Source organism: Jaculus jaculus, chromosome 4 (assembly GCF_020740685.1).
Source record: "Jaculus jaculus isolate mJacJac1 chromosome 4, mJacJac1.mat.Y.cur, whole genome shotgun sequence".
Classification (NCBI taxonomy): domain Eukaryota; kingdom Metazoa; phylum Chordata; class Mammalia; order Rodentia; family Dipodidae; genus Jaculus; species Jaculus jaculus.
In genome coordinates this window covers 105027874-105047732 of record NC_059105.1, presented here as the reverse complement: position 1 = coordinate 105047732, position 19859 = coordinate 105027874, and the positions used below count along the sequence as shown (strand labels likewise).

Sequence of the window (19859 nt, the reverse complement as noted above, 5' to 3'; positions counted from 1 at the left end):
GAAGGTAGGCAGGGTGGGTGGTCACATGTGTTGAGCATTAGTTCATACTGTACCCCCACTCACTACTGGGGTCCTGGTGTTGATCCTGGCACCTTTATGTTGGAGCTTAAACTCTCAAACCATTCCAAATATATCCAAACAATATTCTTTTTGGTAAGCATCCTGCTTACTTCCTGTGGTTTGGCTAAAGATCTTTAAGAAAGAAAGGATTGTATTTGTTTCTGTTAGGCCATGTGTATACACAGCCTGAAGCCAGGACAATGCAAAGAAAATACAAGTCATTGTGAGGCCATCTAGCAGAGTGCTTTTTCACTGTGTCTCGAGGCTTTATCAGGAGGTGGTGGGCCCATGCCCATCCCCAGCTCTAGCAGGTGATTGGAAAAGTATGCTGTCCTCACAGATTGATAGATGGCCTGTCGTATGTCTAAGACTCAAGAGCTGCTTACGGGGATGCAAGATCTTGTCTTCAAAGCAAAATTGTCAGGTTTTAAAATTTAATATTTATATATGCAATGAGCGGACATTCACCCAAAGTACAGTCCTACAAACTTTCCTTATTTTATGAGCAATTCAAGCTTTGGGGCACATCCTTGGCCTCTACCACTCTCTTTTTTCTACTTTTGGTGGAATAAGAGATCCTGAAAGAACAGAAAGGGCAAGCTGAGACAAAGTGGGACTACACAGTACTTAAGAGTCACAGCCACAGACCCAGCCTCAGCCTTGGAACCAGCCCTTTCCAAGGGCCGGATGAATTTAACACTATGTTTCTCTTCCTAGTGTGCAAAGGTGCCTGTAACATGAGTGCTGAGAGAACTGGAGGATTCAAAATGAGATAACCCACCAGACCAAGCTTCCTTAATGCTAGAGTGATGCTCAGACATCTGAAGTCATCATTATTCCTAAGTAGAAAAGGACACAGGAATCAACATGTCATTGTGACAAAATCCTGTATTGGGACACAGAGGAGAGTTTGGCCCCTTGCTCATCCTGCACTCAGTTTGGCAACATGCTTGAGGACTGCCCCCAGCTGCAAAGAAAGTCACTGGATAGATGCGGGGCCTTCCCATGACAGTCTGTAAAGCCACATGGCAGGGGGTCTTACATATTGCCTTCCTGGGGAAAATGCAGTGGAGTTATAAGAATGAATCCAAATGAGTTCCCCAGGGGGCAATGAAAGGTTTATTCCCCCTTCAGTTAATTTTAAAGTGTGGCAAATCCCACAGCCTGATGCATGATAAAATAGCATCAGTCAAGCCTCTTTTCCCAAAGGCTTAGTACACCAAGCTCTACTGGATGATGGGCACCTGGAGGAGATCCTGGCCCTCCCACCCACTAGTGTGTAGCCTCAAGAGAGTGGGGATGGTATTAACATGTTTCTCTTATGGCTGTGGCAGGATAAATTTACTTACAGCCTCAGCCTAGTGCCTGGTGGGCAGTGAGCTCTGGGTATTTGTTAGTTGTCACCTCTAGCGTCATTACCAGGTGGTGGCAAGGCCAGGAACTTGACCAGGGTATGTGTGCACTGGATGCCATTGTCTTTTCCCACAGGCTGAAGAGGGGGTGGAGGGCCTTGGGCACATGGGAGGGCCTGGAGGGAGGCAGCTTGGGAGTAGCAGGCAGGTGTCACACCTGCTTCAGCACACATGCAGCCCTTACTGGCCGAGGATAAGCAGAACCTGGTGCTGGCCTTGACCAATGCCCTCTGTTGGGGAGCTGCCCTCCAACTTCTCTTCAGTAGCCCCCACATCCAGCACAGTCCCTAAGTCAGACATCAACTGTCCAGGGCACTCACTGGCATGTGCAGCTTGCCTGTCTGCTCAGGTATCTACAAGGACCCAGCTCCTAGCTCAGTCCTTGGGCAGTGACAAGTGCTGTCCAGTCTCTGCTCCACATACCTCTTGGGTGTCTTTGTGGAGGGTGTTGCCGTCAACTTCTGGAATTCACCATTCTCAGGGAAAGTCACCACACTGTCTGTAGGGACAGAAGTTGGTGAGGGTGGCATTAGCTTGTGTCTCTGAGCTTGGTTTTCCCTGCCAGTGTCTTTTTTGGCAGACCTGCCTGATGACCTGGCCTCTGACTGAGGATAGCACAGGCAGGTGCACCACTCCCTCCCAAGTTGCCTGGGAACAGAGGTGGTCAGGAAGCTGGGCTGCCACACATAAGGGTGGACATTTTCCACCTTGGTGCTGGACAGTGTGCATGGAGCGGAACATGGTGTGTGTGTGTGTGTGCACAAGTGCACTGACCTGGTGCTTCCTTCTTCTCCTCGCGAGTATTCACTGGGGCTTCCACGCTCTTCCCTGGGGGACTGGTGCAGCAGGCTGCTTGGGGAGAGAGAAGAGCAGATGTGAAGACCCTGGTTTTCCCAGGCAAGCTGACAGCATCAAAGCAGGAGTGTAGGGACAGGGCTGTCACCTGGGGCTGAAGGCTTGGTCTTCATGATGTAGAACATTATGATGAGGACGATGGCAATGGCCATTATGAAGATGGTGGACATGGCGATGATCAGGGCAGTGGCCAGGTGTCCTTGGCCCGAGAGCTCTACTGGCATCAAAGAACAGCATGAATGTCCCTAAGGGTCCCTCCCTCTATCCACAGCACTGGTCAGAACATCACATCACAGTGGTGCTGGCAGGAACTGTACATATCCAAGACCTGGACCTCACAGTGCTCTTTGGCTGCCAGGACATCCATCATCTCCACCCCCACATGCATATTAGTCTGGGAACATCAGGATGGGGAAGAACAGGTTCTTTCCTAGGTGTTTGCTCTTGGTCCTACTACTCTGGGATCCTGAGGGCAATGAGGAGATGAGGAAGAGAGGCCCATGTTCTGAGATAGTAGTCTGGGCATTCACATGCAAAAGTCAGGATGTGAAGGTTCATTCCCAGGCTAAGGATGGTATTCTTGGTTTGTTTCTATCTTGTACTCATGCAATTTTAACCTCAGTATAATAACAAGAGCCCCACAATGAAAAGGGGCTGGACTGACCCAAAGACCCCTGCTGCTGCCACCCCATCTGGCTGTCCTTTTTTTTCAGGGCAGTTTGCTCTGTTCCCTGATTAATGCAGTCTTGGACATGTGGAATGCAAGTGGAATTCTCTGAAGCTAACCAAATGGGGCCTGCTGCTCATGAAACAGGATCCAGGTGACCTGCCCCCCAAATTCTGAGTCATCTGAGAAAGACCCCATCTGGTGTGCTTGCAACATTGCTGGGTATGGGTGACATAGTTGCATACTGACATACTGATTGCAGGTCCTGGTGGGAGATGCATATGTCCTAGTGGGACATCCCACCCCACACTGTGTCAGTATGTAGCAAGCTGCACACATCTGTTTGAGGGAACTGGAAGCCTCGTGGAGAACTCCAGCCCTCAAAATGCCTAAAGTGCATTAAAATCATGGAGAAGTGATGAGCCAGCTCAAGGCTTGCTCTGAAGGAAACATTAGCCTGGTGAAGTGCACCTAATCAACAGTTCTATCCCTAAGGGGGTAGGGGAAATGAAATATAGTTGTTGAAAATAAGTATTGAAGTGTGAATGTCAGCAACAGTATTGCTGTTGACTTCCAGCCAAACCAAAGTGCATACCTGCTCTTGAATGTCTGAGCACTGCACCAGCTGCCCTGGCAATGTGCCTGGGGCACCTTCTAGTGGGGGTCCAGGACATACAAGGAAGAGCAATTCCATACCAATGCCCTGAAACTAGGGCTCTGAGCTTGATTCAGTCACATGCGGGAAGTGACTCAGGTGAGGAGAGTGCCCCAACTCCATTGCTAATAATGACCCCTCTTCCTCCTCTCTCCAAGCCTGACCCACACCTGAGTACCCTCCTCACCTTTGTGGGCATGCTGGAATGGAGACAAGGTGCTGCCACCAGAGGTACTGGAGGAGTGAGCAGAAACCCCGGAAGTGGCTCCCACACCTGCAAGAATAACAGTTATCTCAGTGATCTGGTACACAGTGTTCAAAGGGGGGAAGAAGCGGGGAGGTGAGATGAAACCATCTGGAATTCTAGACTATGAATGAGCACAGGAAGTAGGGCAGGGAGGATGTATTTTTATTTCTTCGTGTGTCTAGTGACCCCCAAAGAATCTCGGGACTTCTCAGGGTCCCTATTTTTTCAACAAAAATACAACTCTGCCTCTATGACTCAGTTTTCCTGCAAACTGAGAGTGTGTGCACCTTATCAGGATGAGGAGAGCGGGTGTTTGAAAGCATTTGGGAGCATAATACTTGTTCATTTTTTAAAAATTACAAAGAACATAAATGAATTTGGAATAGCTTTTCTACTTATAAAAATAATAGTTGCTTATTATTAATAATCTGGAATAAAATAACAGGAAGATGAACCCATCACAGGCCTCACTGTGTAGCATTGCTGGTGCTGTGTATTTCTCTCTGGGACTTCCCCCAATATTTCACCTATGGTAGTGGTTGTATGGTGCTGGTCTCATGCATGCAAGGCGAGCACTGTATCACTGAGCCACACTCTCAGCATAAGATGAGTTTTTCAAGTAGCTGCAACCAAACCATTCAAGAATAGGAACTTGCCTCTCCCTTTCTCAAAGCTGTGATCCCTTACTTCCCTCCCATAAAAATGTCATGTAGCAGCTGGTTTTGTTATCAGACAAATCACCAAGGATTAATTGTTTGGCCACAGAAAAGATGTTCTGATGGGCAGCCTTTCTTTAGGCTGAACTTGAGTTTTCCAGATGTGCCCTGTGGGGGTGGATAATACTGTGCCAGAAGCCATGGATTGTTACAAAAAAAATTCAGAGCCAGGAGTGGGATACCTCCCAGTGTTGTTGGCAGGTCACTCATTTCCCCAAACAATACAGGCTATTGCCAAGACTCCTAGTTGTCCACCAGAACTAGATGGAAAGATTCTGTTGCTGCTAAAGACACCACGTGCTTCAGCTGCAGGTCACTGAGAGATCAAGCTGGAGCTGAGCTGAAAGTCTCCCCCTCCTGTCTAGTGGTTAACTCATTGAAAAGAGTTGCAGCTTGTTGGGTGAGAAAGCTCATCAATGAGCTTAAACCTGCAACCTACATGGATAGCCAGCGAGGCCGAATGTGCCAACTGGTGCAATAGTGCATGCCTGTTATGGGGGAAATCAACTGATCTATGATTAGAATTTGAAGCCTATTCCACAGAAGGGAATTCCTGCCTGGCCCTGAAATCCTAGTCAAAAGCTATGGATGGGAAGGTAATAAGCCCTGGGGAGAAGCCACTACTGTTGTTTGATTAAATGAGCATATTATGTCCAAATTGCCCTGTAAATACTTACATGTATGCCCATATATTAATGCTACTCTCACTTTTAGTTAGAGAAGTTTCTCTGTTCAGATGGCAGTGACTACTGGGGAGGCACAAAGCACGTTAAAGCACTGGGCTGGAGAGATTGTTCAGTGGTTAAGGCACTTGCCTGCAACATCTAGCAACTTGGGTTTGATTCCTTAGTACCCACGTAAAGCCAGATGCACAAAGTGTTGCATGCATCTGGAATTTGTTTGAAGCAGCTGGAGGCCCTGGTAGCCCCATTCTCTCTTTCTGTCTCTCCTTGTTGCAAATAAATATTTTTTTTTTAAAACCTCAAAGTGCTGAAAAAAGTAACAATGGAGTGTTCAGCACTAAGAGACATTTCTATCATACTCTCCAAGGTCAGGGACCATTGCAGAAAAGGTGTAGAAAGAGTATAAGAAGCTGGGTGTGGTGGCGTACGCTTTTAATCCCAGCACTCGAGAGGCAGAGGTAGGAGGAACTCCATGAGTTCAAGGCCAACCTAAGACTATATAGTGAATTCCAGCTCATCAGCTTAGGCTAGAGTGAAACCCTACCTTGAAAAATAAAACAAAAAAAAAAAACCAAACAAAAGAATAGAAGAATAAAAGAGATGGAGAGGAGTGCCTTGGAATACTATGACCTCACGGTGGTTGTCACTAGCTACACAAGACCCACTAGTATGAGGTGTTAAAAAAAAGATGGCATCAAAATAGAATAGGGACTAGTTAGAAAGAAGGGGTTTGGTGGAGGGGAGATATGAGAGGGAGGACAAAGAAGGATGGTTGTGGGGACAATAGTCAGGGTACATTGTATATATATATAGAAGCTGTCAATAAAGTTTTTAAAACAAGACTGGGCTGTAATCAGTGGTAGAAGCAGATGTGAGGTCCTGGGTTTGATCCCCAACCAGAAGTTTTGTTTCAAGTGTGTTCCCTTTTCTATCTCTTTTGTTCCTCTTGACTCTATTTTGGATCTTTTCATGAAGTGAGTCTGTGCTCTAGAAAAGCAGCCATGAGCCCAGAATAGGGCCATCAGCCTCCCTTAGATAAGGTCCCCATGTGCTTTGCATCTAGCCCAGCCCAGAGGAATGACCTGGGTCAGCCCATGGTACCACAGGGCTTCTGTGAGAAACACAGGCCTGCTTGTGTGAAGAGCTACCTGCCACTTAGCTTGGAGCAGCCCTGGAGGGGAATACTACCAGCAGAAATATTTTAAAAAACTGCTGAGAAATGTGTATGTGGGGTAGGGCAGACATTGCTGATCTCTGTCCTTCCATCTTGTCTGACGAATAGGAAACTGGGCAAACGAAGCAGCATGCAGGCATGGGAGGGGTGGGCAGGCTGCAGGTGCACTTCTGTGTGTCAGTGAGGGACCAAGGTGCTCAGAGGCCGACTTGTACCTCAGGGCTGGACAGAAATTGAAGTATGGCTTGTGCCAGGAGAAATGTCACCTGATAAGGAGGACAAGTTGCTACTTTTTTTTTCTGAAGGAAAACTGGAAGCTTTTTTTTGTGCTTCCTGGGTTCCAAACTCAAGTTCTGCTTTTTATTTATTTTAATTTTTTAAGTTTTGCCTTTTAAGTTTATCTTCATGGTTGGCCTCAGAATCAGTGTCCTTTTAGGCAGTAGCTGATGGCCTAGCTGAGAGGCGTCTGTTGAAACAGGTGTGTACAACTATCAAATGACAGTCCCCACCAGGCCCTTTGCAGGTTTGCAATGACAGCCAGCTTAAAAAAAAAAAAAAAAAGCTCCAGGGTCCTGTCATTTACACTATGCTGGGAAACAGCCTATCTGACATCATAAAGTGGACTGTTTTGACCCAACTTTGAGCAGAACCTAATTTCATTTTGCTAAAGCAAATAGGACATTGAAAAGGAACTGATCTGTTGGTTTGGTAAGGGGCCCAAGGGAGCTTAAGATACGTGGGCAGAGAAAGAAAATAGCCAAGGGCTGTGTCTGTGGCTGCCAGCCATCTTGGTCTCTTCTTGTCACTTCTTGCCAGGGCTTGCCGACCAAGGCAGTGGCAGGGTTGAGAATGAGGCACAAATACACCCAGGCTTGCCGTCTAGAGAGGGACAATGAAGACATGAAGGTGAGTAAAGACTAATGAAATGCTCTGCACTCAGGAGGGCTGGTTACCCAAAGCAGGCTATTGCTTGCTAGCCCCATTTTCCAGTGCCACAGGCTGCACTTGCCTGGGCCAGTTGTGCCTTGGCCCAATATACTGGACATCCTCCTAATGAACTCCATCTGGCATCAGGGCAGTGTCCAGACTGCATGAACTGTAGGAGTGGCCTATGCTCCTGATCACGGATGCTCTGTGCACATCTGACCAGGAAAAAGGTGGCATAGCATGGGTAGTAAAGCGGGCCACAGTTTCTCCTGAGCTCAATATTTCTAAGCCAGGGCTAGAGCTGAACATCCACAGCCAAGCCTCATAGCACCCTTCAGGTTGCCCCAACCTCTACCCATCCTTTCCACGTGGTGGTGGATCTCAGGGCCCTAGAGAAGCTGGAAGGAAGCAGGCATTTCAGTTGGGGATTCAGAGGTGGATACAGAGTCCTATGTTGTGTGCAGAAGGAACAGGACAATGTAGATGCCAGCTAGACCAAAAGGACATGCAGGCCCTGAAGGGCAGCAACATGTAGCCTGACTATGGGCCTCTCAGGCTCATTTCTGGGCACCAGGGAATGAAGCCATCCTTTCAGTGAAGGGAGGGAAGTGAAGAAACACAGTTCAAATAAATGCCTGTGTACATCATATGAATGTTCTAAAGTGATGACTTTGTCACAGGAAGGTGAAATAGAATGTACTTTATGGTTAAAATTTACATATATATACACATATACATACATATAATAGAAAATGCCCCAACTACAGTCATGCTACCAACCAATTGGTAGCTTATTTGGACTCTTTCATCCCTAGTTCAGTGTCCTCTGCCCTCCATATGAGACAGAAGGTACAATATGAATATAGTAAGTCTCCATTTTGCCCATCCCTGGACTGCCAGGCTGACCTGGTGCAGGTGTGCTTAAGCCTCTCACCGTTATCACACATATAAACCAGTTACTGAGGAGAACATTAGGGTAGATCTGGCCCAAAAGGACCACCTAGGAAAGCATTGAGTGTACTTTGACAGTAACCAAAAAGGCCCCTGTAGGCTTGGGAGATGGAACCAGGTCCCTGGTAATTACTTCAGGGTGCTTCTGTCATTTCTTAAGAGGTTGGAAAATCCTCAGAAGAAACAAACACCTGCTCTCCATTACCCAGAATTATAAAAGTATGCATATTAATCTTATGAAAACATATCATGTCGAATAAAGTATATTGTGTGTTAAGTAGGGTAGGTTTGAGAAAATCTAAGAATGGGGGGTGCAGAGAAGAACTATGGAACAAGAAGCATGGGCTATTCCTGGTTCCTCACTGTGCCCTTGTAAATAGCCACAAGTCAACAGACAAATTGTCCCACCTTATAGGGTGTTTGATAGGGTGCCTTTGTATCTGTATTATTAACCTGGAGGTGAAGCCCTTGTGCACAGCCTACAGAGCAGTATGCCAGGGCCAGTTACCTCCTCATATCTGGTGTCTTTCACCAGTTTTTACATTGGTCTGATGGGGTTAAGTTGGCACTATCAAATGTTTGGTGGCTGAGGGTCCTCAACTGCCTCATTCAAAACATGGTATGTATTTCTCAGTTGCATGCCTCTATTGGGACAATCTCTAGATGGAACTGCTTCTCCTTGCAGGTTTCATTGGGTGGTCAACTGTGGATCTATGTTTGTTTCTAATGTGGACCCTGGCTTTAAATGAGTAAGACTCAAGTATTTGGTAAAAGTTAATTGTGGTGGTTTGATTCAGGTGTTCCCCATTGATTTATGTGTTCTGAATGCTAGGACCCCAGCTGATGGCAAGTTGGGAATTAAAGCCTCCTGGAGGCAGTTTATTGTTGGTGGTGGGCTAATGGGTATTAGAGCCAGCTTCCTCTTGACAGTGTTTGGCATAATCTCCTGTTGTTGTCCATCTGCTATTGGCTAGGAGGTGATGTCCACCCTCTGCCCATGCCATTGTTTTCCCCTGCCATCGTGGAGTTTCCCCTTGAGTCTGTAAGCTAAAATAAACCCTTTTCCCCCATGAGCTTCTTATGGTCAGGTGTTCTTTTTTTTTTTTTTTTTTTTCCAGCAATGTGAACCTGACTGTAACATTGATGAAAACTTATCCTAGAAAATGGGCAGAGATTTTTCATTCAAGGTCTATTACAAAGCAATACAGTAGAGATAGATGGGTCTAGTTCACGGTGAGATCCTGAAAGCACTGACGAGGGAAGGTGCCACCTCTATTAGGCAGGGCTTCATCCACATTTTGTCACACACAAGGCTTTGTTAGTTGTGCAAACAGAGACCTGGAGACTGACCCAAGAAAACCCCAGTTGGAGCTAACTTGTGGCACAGTGGAACTGTAGGTTTTCCTGTACAGTCATAAGAACCTACTGTGAGGACTTCTGGGAACTTGCTATCAGTTAAACAATTAAGGAATGGAGGAATATGCTCACTTAAAAAATCTCTAGGAGATAGGTGATTTTTTTTTTTTTTTGGCCATATTGGATAAAGGCAGATTCTTGTGCTGATGGTCAACTCTTCTGAAAGGCCAGGCAATTAGGGAAAGGCATGTGCCTATGTGAGTACCTCTGGGGAGAGCTGCTTTTCTCCCAGGTTTCATAGGCAATGAGCCTTCTCTGACAGCTTCCACTCGGGTGAGGGCCTCATCCCAGAACTATGTGGCATTGAACTCATTTAGAGCCTCTGACAGAAGACATATTAGCAATGGCAGCTGACTTTACCACAGGTCAGGCTGGCAGCCAGGAGCCCCAGGGCCTCCTCTAATTTGTGACCTAATTAGCATATAGTGAAGGAAGTTCAAACTTAAAGACATGAGATCTATTATGTCCTCTGGCTCCTCTATTCCCTGCCCCCAGACACCCTGCTCCGGAGTACAAATCATCTTCTTGGGTTTAATCAGAAAGTGGGAGTGAGATGATGCTCTGTCACTCAGCCTTTAGAGAATGGATGAGATGGATATTTTTGTGAGAAAATGGGGTTGAGTGGAGAACAAGGAGAAAGAAATTTTAGTCAGTTCCTATCCCTCCTTGAAGTGCATGGGGCTACAGGGTTGGTGGAAATGCCAACTTCCTCCCAGCTATCCTTCATCCTACCTCTGTCAGCACACTCAGGCCACAAGTCTAGGAGACCAGACACTAGGGGTCTCTGAAGCAGAGGCCCTTCTTCATAAAGGAAAAGACAAATGATCAGGAACGAAACAACAAGGAGGGATTATACACTCATGAGCCTGACAATCCACATGTGCTTTCAGAATCTATTTCATTACCTAATTACTTGTGATCAGTTTTATATTTGTCTTAGCCTTATGTGACTATATATACATATGAGAACTTAAAACCGTCTAGAACCTTGCAGCACTCTCATAATATCTCCACATCTGTAATCTCATGGGATTTTCCAATAGTCATGTAAGATCTGTACAACTTGTCTTACTAACTTCACATGACAGATGAAAATAATCAAGGGTCATTGGGACCAAGTAACTTTCTGGTACCAGAACAGCAAGACAGCTTTGGCATCTAACTCAAAGCTTGTCCATAGCAGAGTCCATCTCTAACTTATTCCTTCACTGTGCTGATTTTACCTAGAGGATGGGATTGGCTTCCTCCTACACTTCTTTAGTAAATACACCAGTTCTGAACAAATGGGGTAATGTCGGGAAGCAGAGCACTCACATTCCTTGGTGTTGGGGGGCGCCAAAAGACAAGAGTAGCAGACCATGCCGTAGATGTTCCTGGGCCTGTTTTCCAGCATGTAGTAGCTATAGGAGGCAAGGAAGACAAAGCAGACCAGTAAGTGGGCAGTATCGCATAAGCACAGTCCGCATGGCAGCACGGTCTCTTAGCAGGCTGTGGCCAAAGCCAGGCATGAGAGGGGCCAGTGGTAGAAATGGAGGGTATATAGCATGTCCTGAAGTGGAACATTCTTTTCCCAGTGTTGAGTCAATTTAGGCCTGTTCTCTAATGCCCTCCTTTCCTGAGGGGTTGGTTAGTGTGTGTGTGTGTGTGTGTGTGTGGTCACTACCTTCATCAATGCCCTTGAGCAGTAGGATCTCTGTGCCCAGCACATGTAGGACCTGTTTAGCAATCTATGTCACCAAGCAAGAGTGGGATCCCTCTGAGGAGAAACACTCTCAGTATCATTCTTCTCGAAGCCTGTAGGGTTGTGGGGCTGTAGGCAAAGTGCCTATATGTCCCTGGGACACTTGGAACTTTACCATCGATATCTGTCTGGGTGGGCAGCAAAGTGCCAGAGACAGAAAACATTTACAATGGTCAGACAGGTTAGTGCAGATGGCTTTGCAGATGGCTTGAAATGCAATGAGGTCTCAACACAGCTAATTGTTCTTGACTAAAGAAAGACACTTATAACTGAGAGTTCAGCCTACACTTACAGTACTTAAAGCACAAGATGAATCACTTATCATAACATAGCTTCAAGCCCTCTATCCCCAGAGGATGCTCCTGCTACACTATACCAGCACTATGGATACAGCCCCTGCCACTGAGGCCCATGTTCCCTCCAGGCCAGTCCCCCGCCCTCAGCACAGGCTCCTGTGGATACCATCTTCCTAGGCTCCCAGGGTCCTTCCCTTTGCTGATTTGTCTCCTATCTTGATGTGAGCCATTTTCATAAACAAATGTTCAACTGATGATCATGCAGCTATTTATCACATTGTGAGAAATCAAATTAGATAAATGAACTGATGCCAGCACTTTCCCTGATTATACTTCAAGAGATGAAAACAAAAAACTTCTCTCTCCTCTATTGGATATTGCTGTGGTTGTTTTCTAATCTTGTTATTATTAGCCATGTACCACAAAGGCCTCACTGATGGCTGTGGGTGGCAAGCAGTTCAGTGCAGAGGGAGCCTGCCTGAGCTTGGACCATTACCAGTAACATTAGGGTTGTAATTGCTTGCCCTTCCTCAAAGCCTTTTATCCTCAGATCCCTGTGTATCTTGTAAACATTAATTAACCAATCTCAAAACACCCCACAGAGAAGCCACAACAGCCAGTTTTACTGTTAAGCCTTCTGGGTAAAGCTTGCAAATGCACCCTCTGGCCCCTTGGGAAGCCATCTTTGTCAGTGAACGGTGGAGCCCTGCAGGGATCACTGGCAGATCCGACAAGCAGGGGGTGAATGCTTGTCATGTGGCTTCGTGAACATGATAGGCACCCGGTTGGCCAGCCAGTCATACCTGCGGCTTTCTGACATCTAGGTCCAACATGTCATTTCTGGGAGATGGCTCAGGCTACAACTTCCTCCTCTTCTCATCCTTACCTCTGTGCCATTCTTTTTCCTGTTCTTTCATCATCACATGCTAATGAGGTCAACCTTGTGCACAACTGATTTCCTTATAACTATTGTTGGGTATTGAGGAAAGGTTGCTAGTAAATATTGGTTGGACAAGTTAATGAATGACACCATATCCTGCTCTACTCAAGTTGAAAGTGCTGAGACAAACAGAAGAGCCTCTCATGTCCTGTTTATACCTGGGTGCTGGGCTCTGTTTCTGCTGAAGCCGCAGAGCCACATGCCATGGCATAGGTGTGGATCACTTGGGCCTTAGGACATGTGACCCACTGGAGGTCTTACATCTTGAGTGCCTGGGGAGAGGTTGAAAGTTGGCTCAGTCCAGAGGCTACATCTGTGGTGGAGTGGCCCTTTTCTTGGGAGACAAGCACCTTCTGCTGTAGGTCTCTGTCTGAGATACACAGGAACTTTGCATGCTTGGGGGTCCATGCTCCTGTCCTGGCCCTGGTTATGTGTTTGGACTAAGCTATGCCATGTAATAACAGTGAAGGAGCAACATTGAAAAGCTGTTACATTTTAAGAATAGTTGGCTCCAGGAGACTGCTAAGTTGCCTGGCCTGCCTGGCACAAGTATCAGATGCCTCCAGATAAGAAGCTGGTTCTAGCATGTATTGCTGCAGAGAACATATTTTTTATTGTTTCAAAACATTTTTATTTGTTTATTTATTTGTGAGCGGAGAAACACACACACACACACACACACATACACACAAAGAGGGAGAGAGAGAGAGAGAGAGAGAGAGAGGGGGGGGGCGAAAGAGACAGCGAGAGCAAGCACACTAGGGTTTCTTGCCACTGCAAATGAACTCCAGATACATGTTCCACTTTGTGCATCTGACTTTTCATGGATTCTGGGGAGACAAGCCTGGTCTAGAAGGCTTTGTAAGCAAGCACCATTAGTTGCTGAGCCATCTCCCTAGCCCCTACAGACAACATTTTTATATGTTGATTTTTCTCTTAGGACTAACTGAAACTTTTCGTGGTGAAGTTTACACCATAGCTCTATGCAGGGTTAGACAGAAATGGAGAACACTGGCCTAGCTTCTGTCATCTGAGTTTCTTCAATCTTCCAGGGATCTGTGGCCCAGCTATTGTCAAGATCACTTACCATTTTGTAAGGGCATGCTTTCCTACTCTTTGATCCACATTCTGATATTCCTTACAGATGCTCAAAGACACACAGCTTACGGTGGGGTTGTGTTCTGATAAGCTCATTCATTGTACATCAGTGACATTGTTAAGCAGAAAATGTATTCAGTACACTGAGCCTGCCATACAACCTGGCCATTAGAGCTGCTCTGACATGCTCAGCATATACACGTTCACCTGCAGCTAGGCAGCATCAACTAATGCAAAGCCTACTTCATAATGAAGTGTCAGTTCCCTCATGCCTTCTGTTCTGAGAGTGCAACACAGGCCAGATGCAGGGGACTCAGCACTAACTTAAGGTCAGTGCCTGTCCAGGTACGGTTTCTACTTGGGTGAGTTTTGCTTTTGTAACATCATAAAGTAGAAAAATGCTAAGTTGAACTATGATTAAGTTGGGGATCACATGTAGTTTTCTTTCCTCTCCCCGCCGACCGTTCTTTCTGGGCTGATTAAGGAGGACAAAATTCAGTTTAAACAGGGCCTCTAGAATCTTCTTTCCCAGGACCCTAAGCTTGAAATGGATGCCCCTTGGCCATTTTCCTTTGACATGCTGTGCTGTAGAGCTAGCCTCTGAGTCCCCCCAGTTGCTTGCCTGCAGTGCTGAGCCTCCAGTGTGAGGGGTGTGGCTACCTGAGAGCCTTAACTACCCAGGGGCAGGCTCTGCCAATGTGGGGGAGGTTGTGAAATCCAACCTCTTCCCTCTTTACTTGTCCTTACCTCCTGTCTTTTCCTCCCACACAAACTTTTCCCAATAGGAAAACCCCTTGTATTGCTCATTGTTCAGCAAGTGTCTGGGCCACATGCAGATAAGTGAGAATGGGAGCTAGCACCTGCCAAACCACAGAGAGGAGAGAGGGCCAAACAGCCCTCGGCCTCAGAAAGACAAATGCAAGGCAATTGGCCCTCCAGCCCATAATCCCGGAAGTTCACGAATGAAAACAGCCTTTTGTGGAGCCAATCATGCCAGCTTGCCAAAATGCCCTATAGTCCTCTGTGACAGCATGAGAACCTCATCTTGTCCTGTAAACCTCGAGCATGCAACAGGAAGTGGGAGCTCTTCAGGGGATGTTAGCCATGAAGAGGGCCATGGGAACTGGAGGTAAAGTGGGGGCCTCCTATTTGACGGTCTTAGAGTTGAGAGTGATTGCTTTAAGCAGACATATGCACCACAAGCCAAACAGGGAAGTGACTACACCATTTCCACACGCAGCAATGAGCAGCCCTGCTGAGGTGGATGGGTGTTGACATGTGACCTTCCCTTGCTCAGGGGGTGCTCCAGCCTTGCTCTGTCCCGGGTGCTGAAGATAAAGTTACTATGTTGTGGAGCAGGTTGGTTCTCTCAGGGATGATAAAACAAGCTGCCCTTTTAAGACATCTGGAGCACAATGGCAATAAATTTCAAGGACTGCTAATTTTCCATAGATATGAGGCTCACCTGCAGGCCAGGTCAGAGCCAAGTGTGGTGGTCAGGAAGTTTCCCTGTGCATTGACCCATACTCCCTTGACCCACTGCAAAGCTGCTTCATGAAGACCCCATCTGGATCAGCAGCTGTAGCCCCACCAATGCACAGATGACCTCAAGTCCCTAGCTCAGCCTGGGTCTCACCTTGAGTGTTACACCCTTCTGTCCATCCATGTGAGAGAGTTTGGTCTGTATGTCCCAAAGAACCTGATTCTACATAGTTAGCCTCTACTTGTCTCCATTTTCTGCCAATTCTTCTGCTTGTACCCTGCATCTTAGCACATGGTGCCACAAGGAGAACAGGTGTCAAGAGACCTCCTCTGTGTCTCTGTCTGGGATACTTGTCTGTGTTGGTTCCTGCAAAGCCCTTGTCTTTCTACATTACCCGTGCTCCTGCTCCAGTTCCCATCATTCCCAGCTTGTCCTTGCTCTTCCCTACTGGTCATTTCCCTTGCTGCTGTTAAATTGACCTTCTAACACACAGCCCTACTTGGTGTCCTGCACGGGGACCTGCATCAATTGCAAGCTGAAGCCTCATGTCAGTGAACTAGGGATGTTTACTCTGTACCATATTATGTTGAAAGTATGTAGCTTGTGTTTTGATATCACAGGAGCTTGTGTTAACAGACTTACTATGCCTCAGGAGGGCCTCTGCCCTTATACTTAAAAAATATTTTTTTATTATTTATTGGAGAGAGAAAGAAAGAAAGGGTGCACCAGGGCCTTCAGCCACTGCAAACGCTCTCCAGATGTGTGCACCCCCTTGTATGCATGTATGGCAATGCACGCTCACATCATTGTGCATTAGGCTTACATGGGACCTGGAGATTTGAACATTAGTTCTTAGGCTTTGCAGGCAAGTGACTTAACTGCTAAGCCATATCTCCAGCCCTAAAATATTGTACTTATTTATTTATTTGAGAGAGGGAGGAAGAGAGGCAGAGGAATATCTATCTATCTATCTATCTATCTATCTATCTATCTATCTATCTAGATCGAGAGAGAGAGAGGGAGAATGAGCATGCTAGGGACATCTAGCCACTGCAAATGAGCTCTGGACACATGCACCACCTTGTGCATATGGCTTTACATGGGTACTAGGGAATATAACCTGGGTCTTTTGGCTTTGCTGACAAGTGCCTTAACCAGTAACCAATCTCTCCAGTTCACTTTTTATTTTTTTAAATATTTTTACTTTTTTATTTGAGAGAGAAGTTAGAGAGAGAGAGAGAGAGAGAGAGAGAGAGAGAATGGGCATGCCAGGTCCTCCTCCCACTGCAAACAAACTCCAGATGCACTTTGTACATCTGGCTTTATGTGGGTACTGGGGTATGAAATCCAAGCCATCACTTTGAAAACAAGTGTCTTTAACTGCTGGGCCATCTCTCCAGTCCTGCACTTACACTTTTGGACAGTATTGGGACCATTAAAGACTATGGGGACTTTTGAAGTTGGACTTAATGCATTTTGCATTATGAGCTGGTCATGGGCGTATGGGGATAAAAGGTGGAAAGTTATGGCTTAAAAGTGGTATGTGTGCATATGAAGGTGACAAGGAGTGGACTTGTGATGGTTCACCTTTGGTTATCAACTGACAGGATTGTGGAAACAGGGAATCATGGAAATAAATCTCTGGGAATGTCTGTCAGGTGTTTCCTACATTAGGTTAACTGAGATGGAAGGACCCACCCTGTGGGCAGTATCATTTCATGCGCTGGGGTCCCAAACTGAATAAAATGGAGAAAGCAAGCTTCGCAGGACTCCCCACTCACTGTTTCTTCATTGTGGACTGAATGTGACCAGCTGCCTTGTTTCCTGCTGCCATGCCTTTCCTGCCATGATGGACTGCAACCTGGAACTGTAAGCTGACATAAACTTTTCCTTCCTTCAGTTGCTTCTTGTCAGGTATTTGGACACAGTAATGAATGAGTAACTAACATAATAAGTAATTCACAGAAGCTCGTGAAGCACGTCTTTTGTGGATCATAATTTGGACCATGAAAAATCAGTGAAGTCACTGAATGAATGAATGAATCAAGATAAAATTCAAGAAAACATGTAATCTATCAAAGACTAATTCTAGCTATCTAATGTCAAGTTTCCAAAGAATTTGTTACTCACAGGCAAGTTCAGGGTCGTTACTGAGAAGTCCCCTTGATGTGTGCTTGTGCATTAGGATAGGGAGTTGCTGATGTTGATTCCAATACTGATGTTCCTTCCCTGGAGCTCCACAGCACAGTCACTGCCACAATTAAACTGGGGAACTTCTCAGCTTATCATTATGTTCAGAGAGAACAGTTTCCTCTCCTCCCTATATATAGCTATCTGCTTTTTCCATATTGAAGAATCAGGTTCTGTGATGAGGGCCTACTATTGTATAAATTTGTTTGGTAAATATGCCTGAATTTTACTTTGTGTGAGGTTGTCAGCAGATACTTGGACATCTGAGTCTCAATTGTGAGAAAGTCCTGAACTGGGGGAAAGAACACTGGGATCTGGGATGGGTACTGTCACTAGCAGACATCAGATAACGGTGGAAGCCAGGAGGGTGAGTACTTCTGTAGGAAATATGAACTGAGGGGTGTGTATGTGTGTAACATCTCATTTTATAGAATGAATTCACAGTTGACCTATTTTTAAGCTGGTGGGTCTTTCTGACTTTTTTGTACTTTCATCTTTTTATAAGGTAATGTTCAGTGTTCAGCACAACCTTCACCACCCACACCTATATCATCACCATACCACCGCCATCACCACTTGCAGCAAACCTCCACCACTCACACCTGTATCATCACTGCCTCACCACCACCATCACTTACAGCACAACTGCCACCACCCACACCTGTATCATCACCGTCTCACCACCGCCATCACTTCCACCTTCACCTCCAGGACCTCCACCACTTCTACCTCCCACATGCTTTCCCTTTCTGCCGGCAGTCTTGCATTATGTATTGTGGCCGCTAGAGGGAGGCAGCAGCAACAGCCAGGACAGCTCTCTGAGTCAAGGCAGGAATTTTCTGATCCCAGGCATTCTACCTGCACAAAAGAGCGTTCACTCTTTCTGTCTTTCACGCTGATTGCATTTTTGGAAGACTTTTGATAAAAACATGAATGTAGTGGAATTACAGGCATTGTAGTACTCAAACGTCTCTTTTAGTAGCCTTTACCCCTCAGCCCTCTCAGAATAGTAAAAATAATACTTTCTTGTAGAATTTTATTTTGGAATTTCCCCCTTTCAAAATGCTTCACATGTATTATTTCATTGTCAGTATCAGCCAGTTTATTTCATGTAGACAGTCAGACCACACTACCATGATTACTGCCTCATAAGAGACATGAACATGTGTGTACCAGTAGGCTGTATGATCATGAGAGGTGGCAGGATTTGTCATCAGCATGCCACTGTCCCCAGTAAAAGAGACAAAGGTATGGCACGGTCCCAAGGCCTGTGGTACCCACAAGTTCCTGTTCACAGGGTCTTTGACCCTCACTATGAAGAGGTCAGCCCAGCGCAGCTCACACTTACCCAGGGAGACACGGGCCACATTCAGCATCATTCTCCATGTCTCCTGGTGTCAGCACAGTGGCCCGAAAGAAGCCCTCACAGTCTTTGTGGCGCCTGCATATCTGATAACCTCCTTTGGAAAACTTCTCCGCTGGACAGGGTACACAGCCATAGTCCTCATCTTTGGTGCCATAGCCGCAGGACTGCCAGGAAGGCAGACAGAGGACATGAGAGCACATCAAGTGACCACAAGGGGCCTTCCCAGTGACATACTAGTTGTTTCCAGAAGCTGGCTTTAGCTTCCTGACTTACATCCTAATTACAAAGCCCCTACTTCCCCAGCTGTCTCTGAGCTCACTCTCCTTCACTGTGTTTGGCCTTGGACACTGCTCCTCTTCAGAGGTCCCTGAAATAGGCTCTCTGGCTCCCAGAGATGCTCTGTTAGATGATCAGCTCTGAGTGTTTGACTTTCCTTAGAGCTTTCTGAGAACCCCAAATACTGTTGCTGCAGGCATGTTTCCTGTGCTCCAGAGAACGAGCACTTGGTCTCCTACAGAGGGAGATCCGATGCTTAGGACTGATGCACGTTACTGAAGGGCATTCAGTCATACTCCCAATTCAGCACTAATTTAGTCAGGGCAGAACAGGAAGCTATACTCTTAAAGCATCCAGTACTCCTGATAAATATGCCAAGTGCTTAGTTAGTGAGTGTACTTGGCTCAAAGCAGTTCACTCAGCCTCAGTGTCTGGTGACCCAAACTGGTCAGTTTAATCTCCTTTGGCTACCTCTTGGCTCTCAATGCCAGTTCAGTGAGATGTAAACAAACCCCTGGGTCCACCTCAGAGCTCATGGGCATAGGCTAATCCTTACCATGTAGGGCTCCTCCCCTGGCCCACAGGGGGGACATTGGTGGCACAGCCCGGTGGTCTGGTTGTGGTACTCATTCTCGCCACAGTTGGAGTCCTCTGCCTTGGCCGAGCACATCAGAGACACCTGCACAGAAGAGGTGTTGGGTTTCTA

At 46.4% G+C, this 19859-nt stretch overlaps 1 protein-coding gene across 4 annotated transcripts in view; it reads right to left on the bottom strand.

Moving 5' to 3' along the window:
• The window catches only part of Edar (ectodysplasin A receptor), an 86193-nt gene that overhangs the window by 9460 nt on the left and 56874 nt on the right, over nucleotides 1-19859 (bottom strand). For 2 of the 4 annotated variants that reach the window (XM_045146676.1, XM_045146675.1), the window contains exons 3-9: nucleotides 19710-19832; nucleotides 18860-19041; nucleotides 11078-11163; nucleotides 3837-3923; nucleotides 2416-2544; nucleotides 2247-2324; nucleotides 1896-1971 (exon numbers count right to left, since the gene is read on the bottom strand). In XM_045146676.1, coding sequence (XP_045002611.1) covers nucleotides 1896-1971; nucleotides 2247-2324; nucleotides 2416-2544; nucleotides 3837-3923; nucleotides 11078-11163; nucleotides 18860-19041; nucleotides 19710-19832 — 761 coding nt within the window. The remainder of the gene's footprint in view (nucleotides 1-1895; nucleotides 1972-2246; nucleotides 2325-2415; nucleotides 2545-3836; nucleotides 3924-11077; nucleotides 11164-18859; nucleotides 19042-19709; nucleotides 19833-19859) is intronic. The other 2 variants (XM_045146673.1, XM_045146674.1) reach the window with 2 other exon arrangements.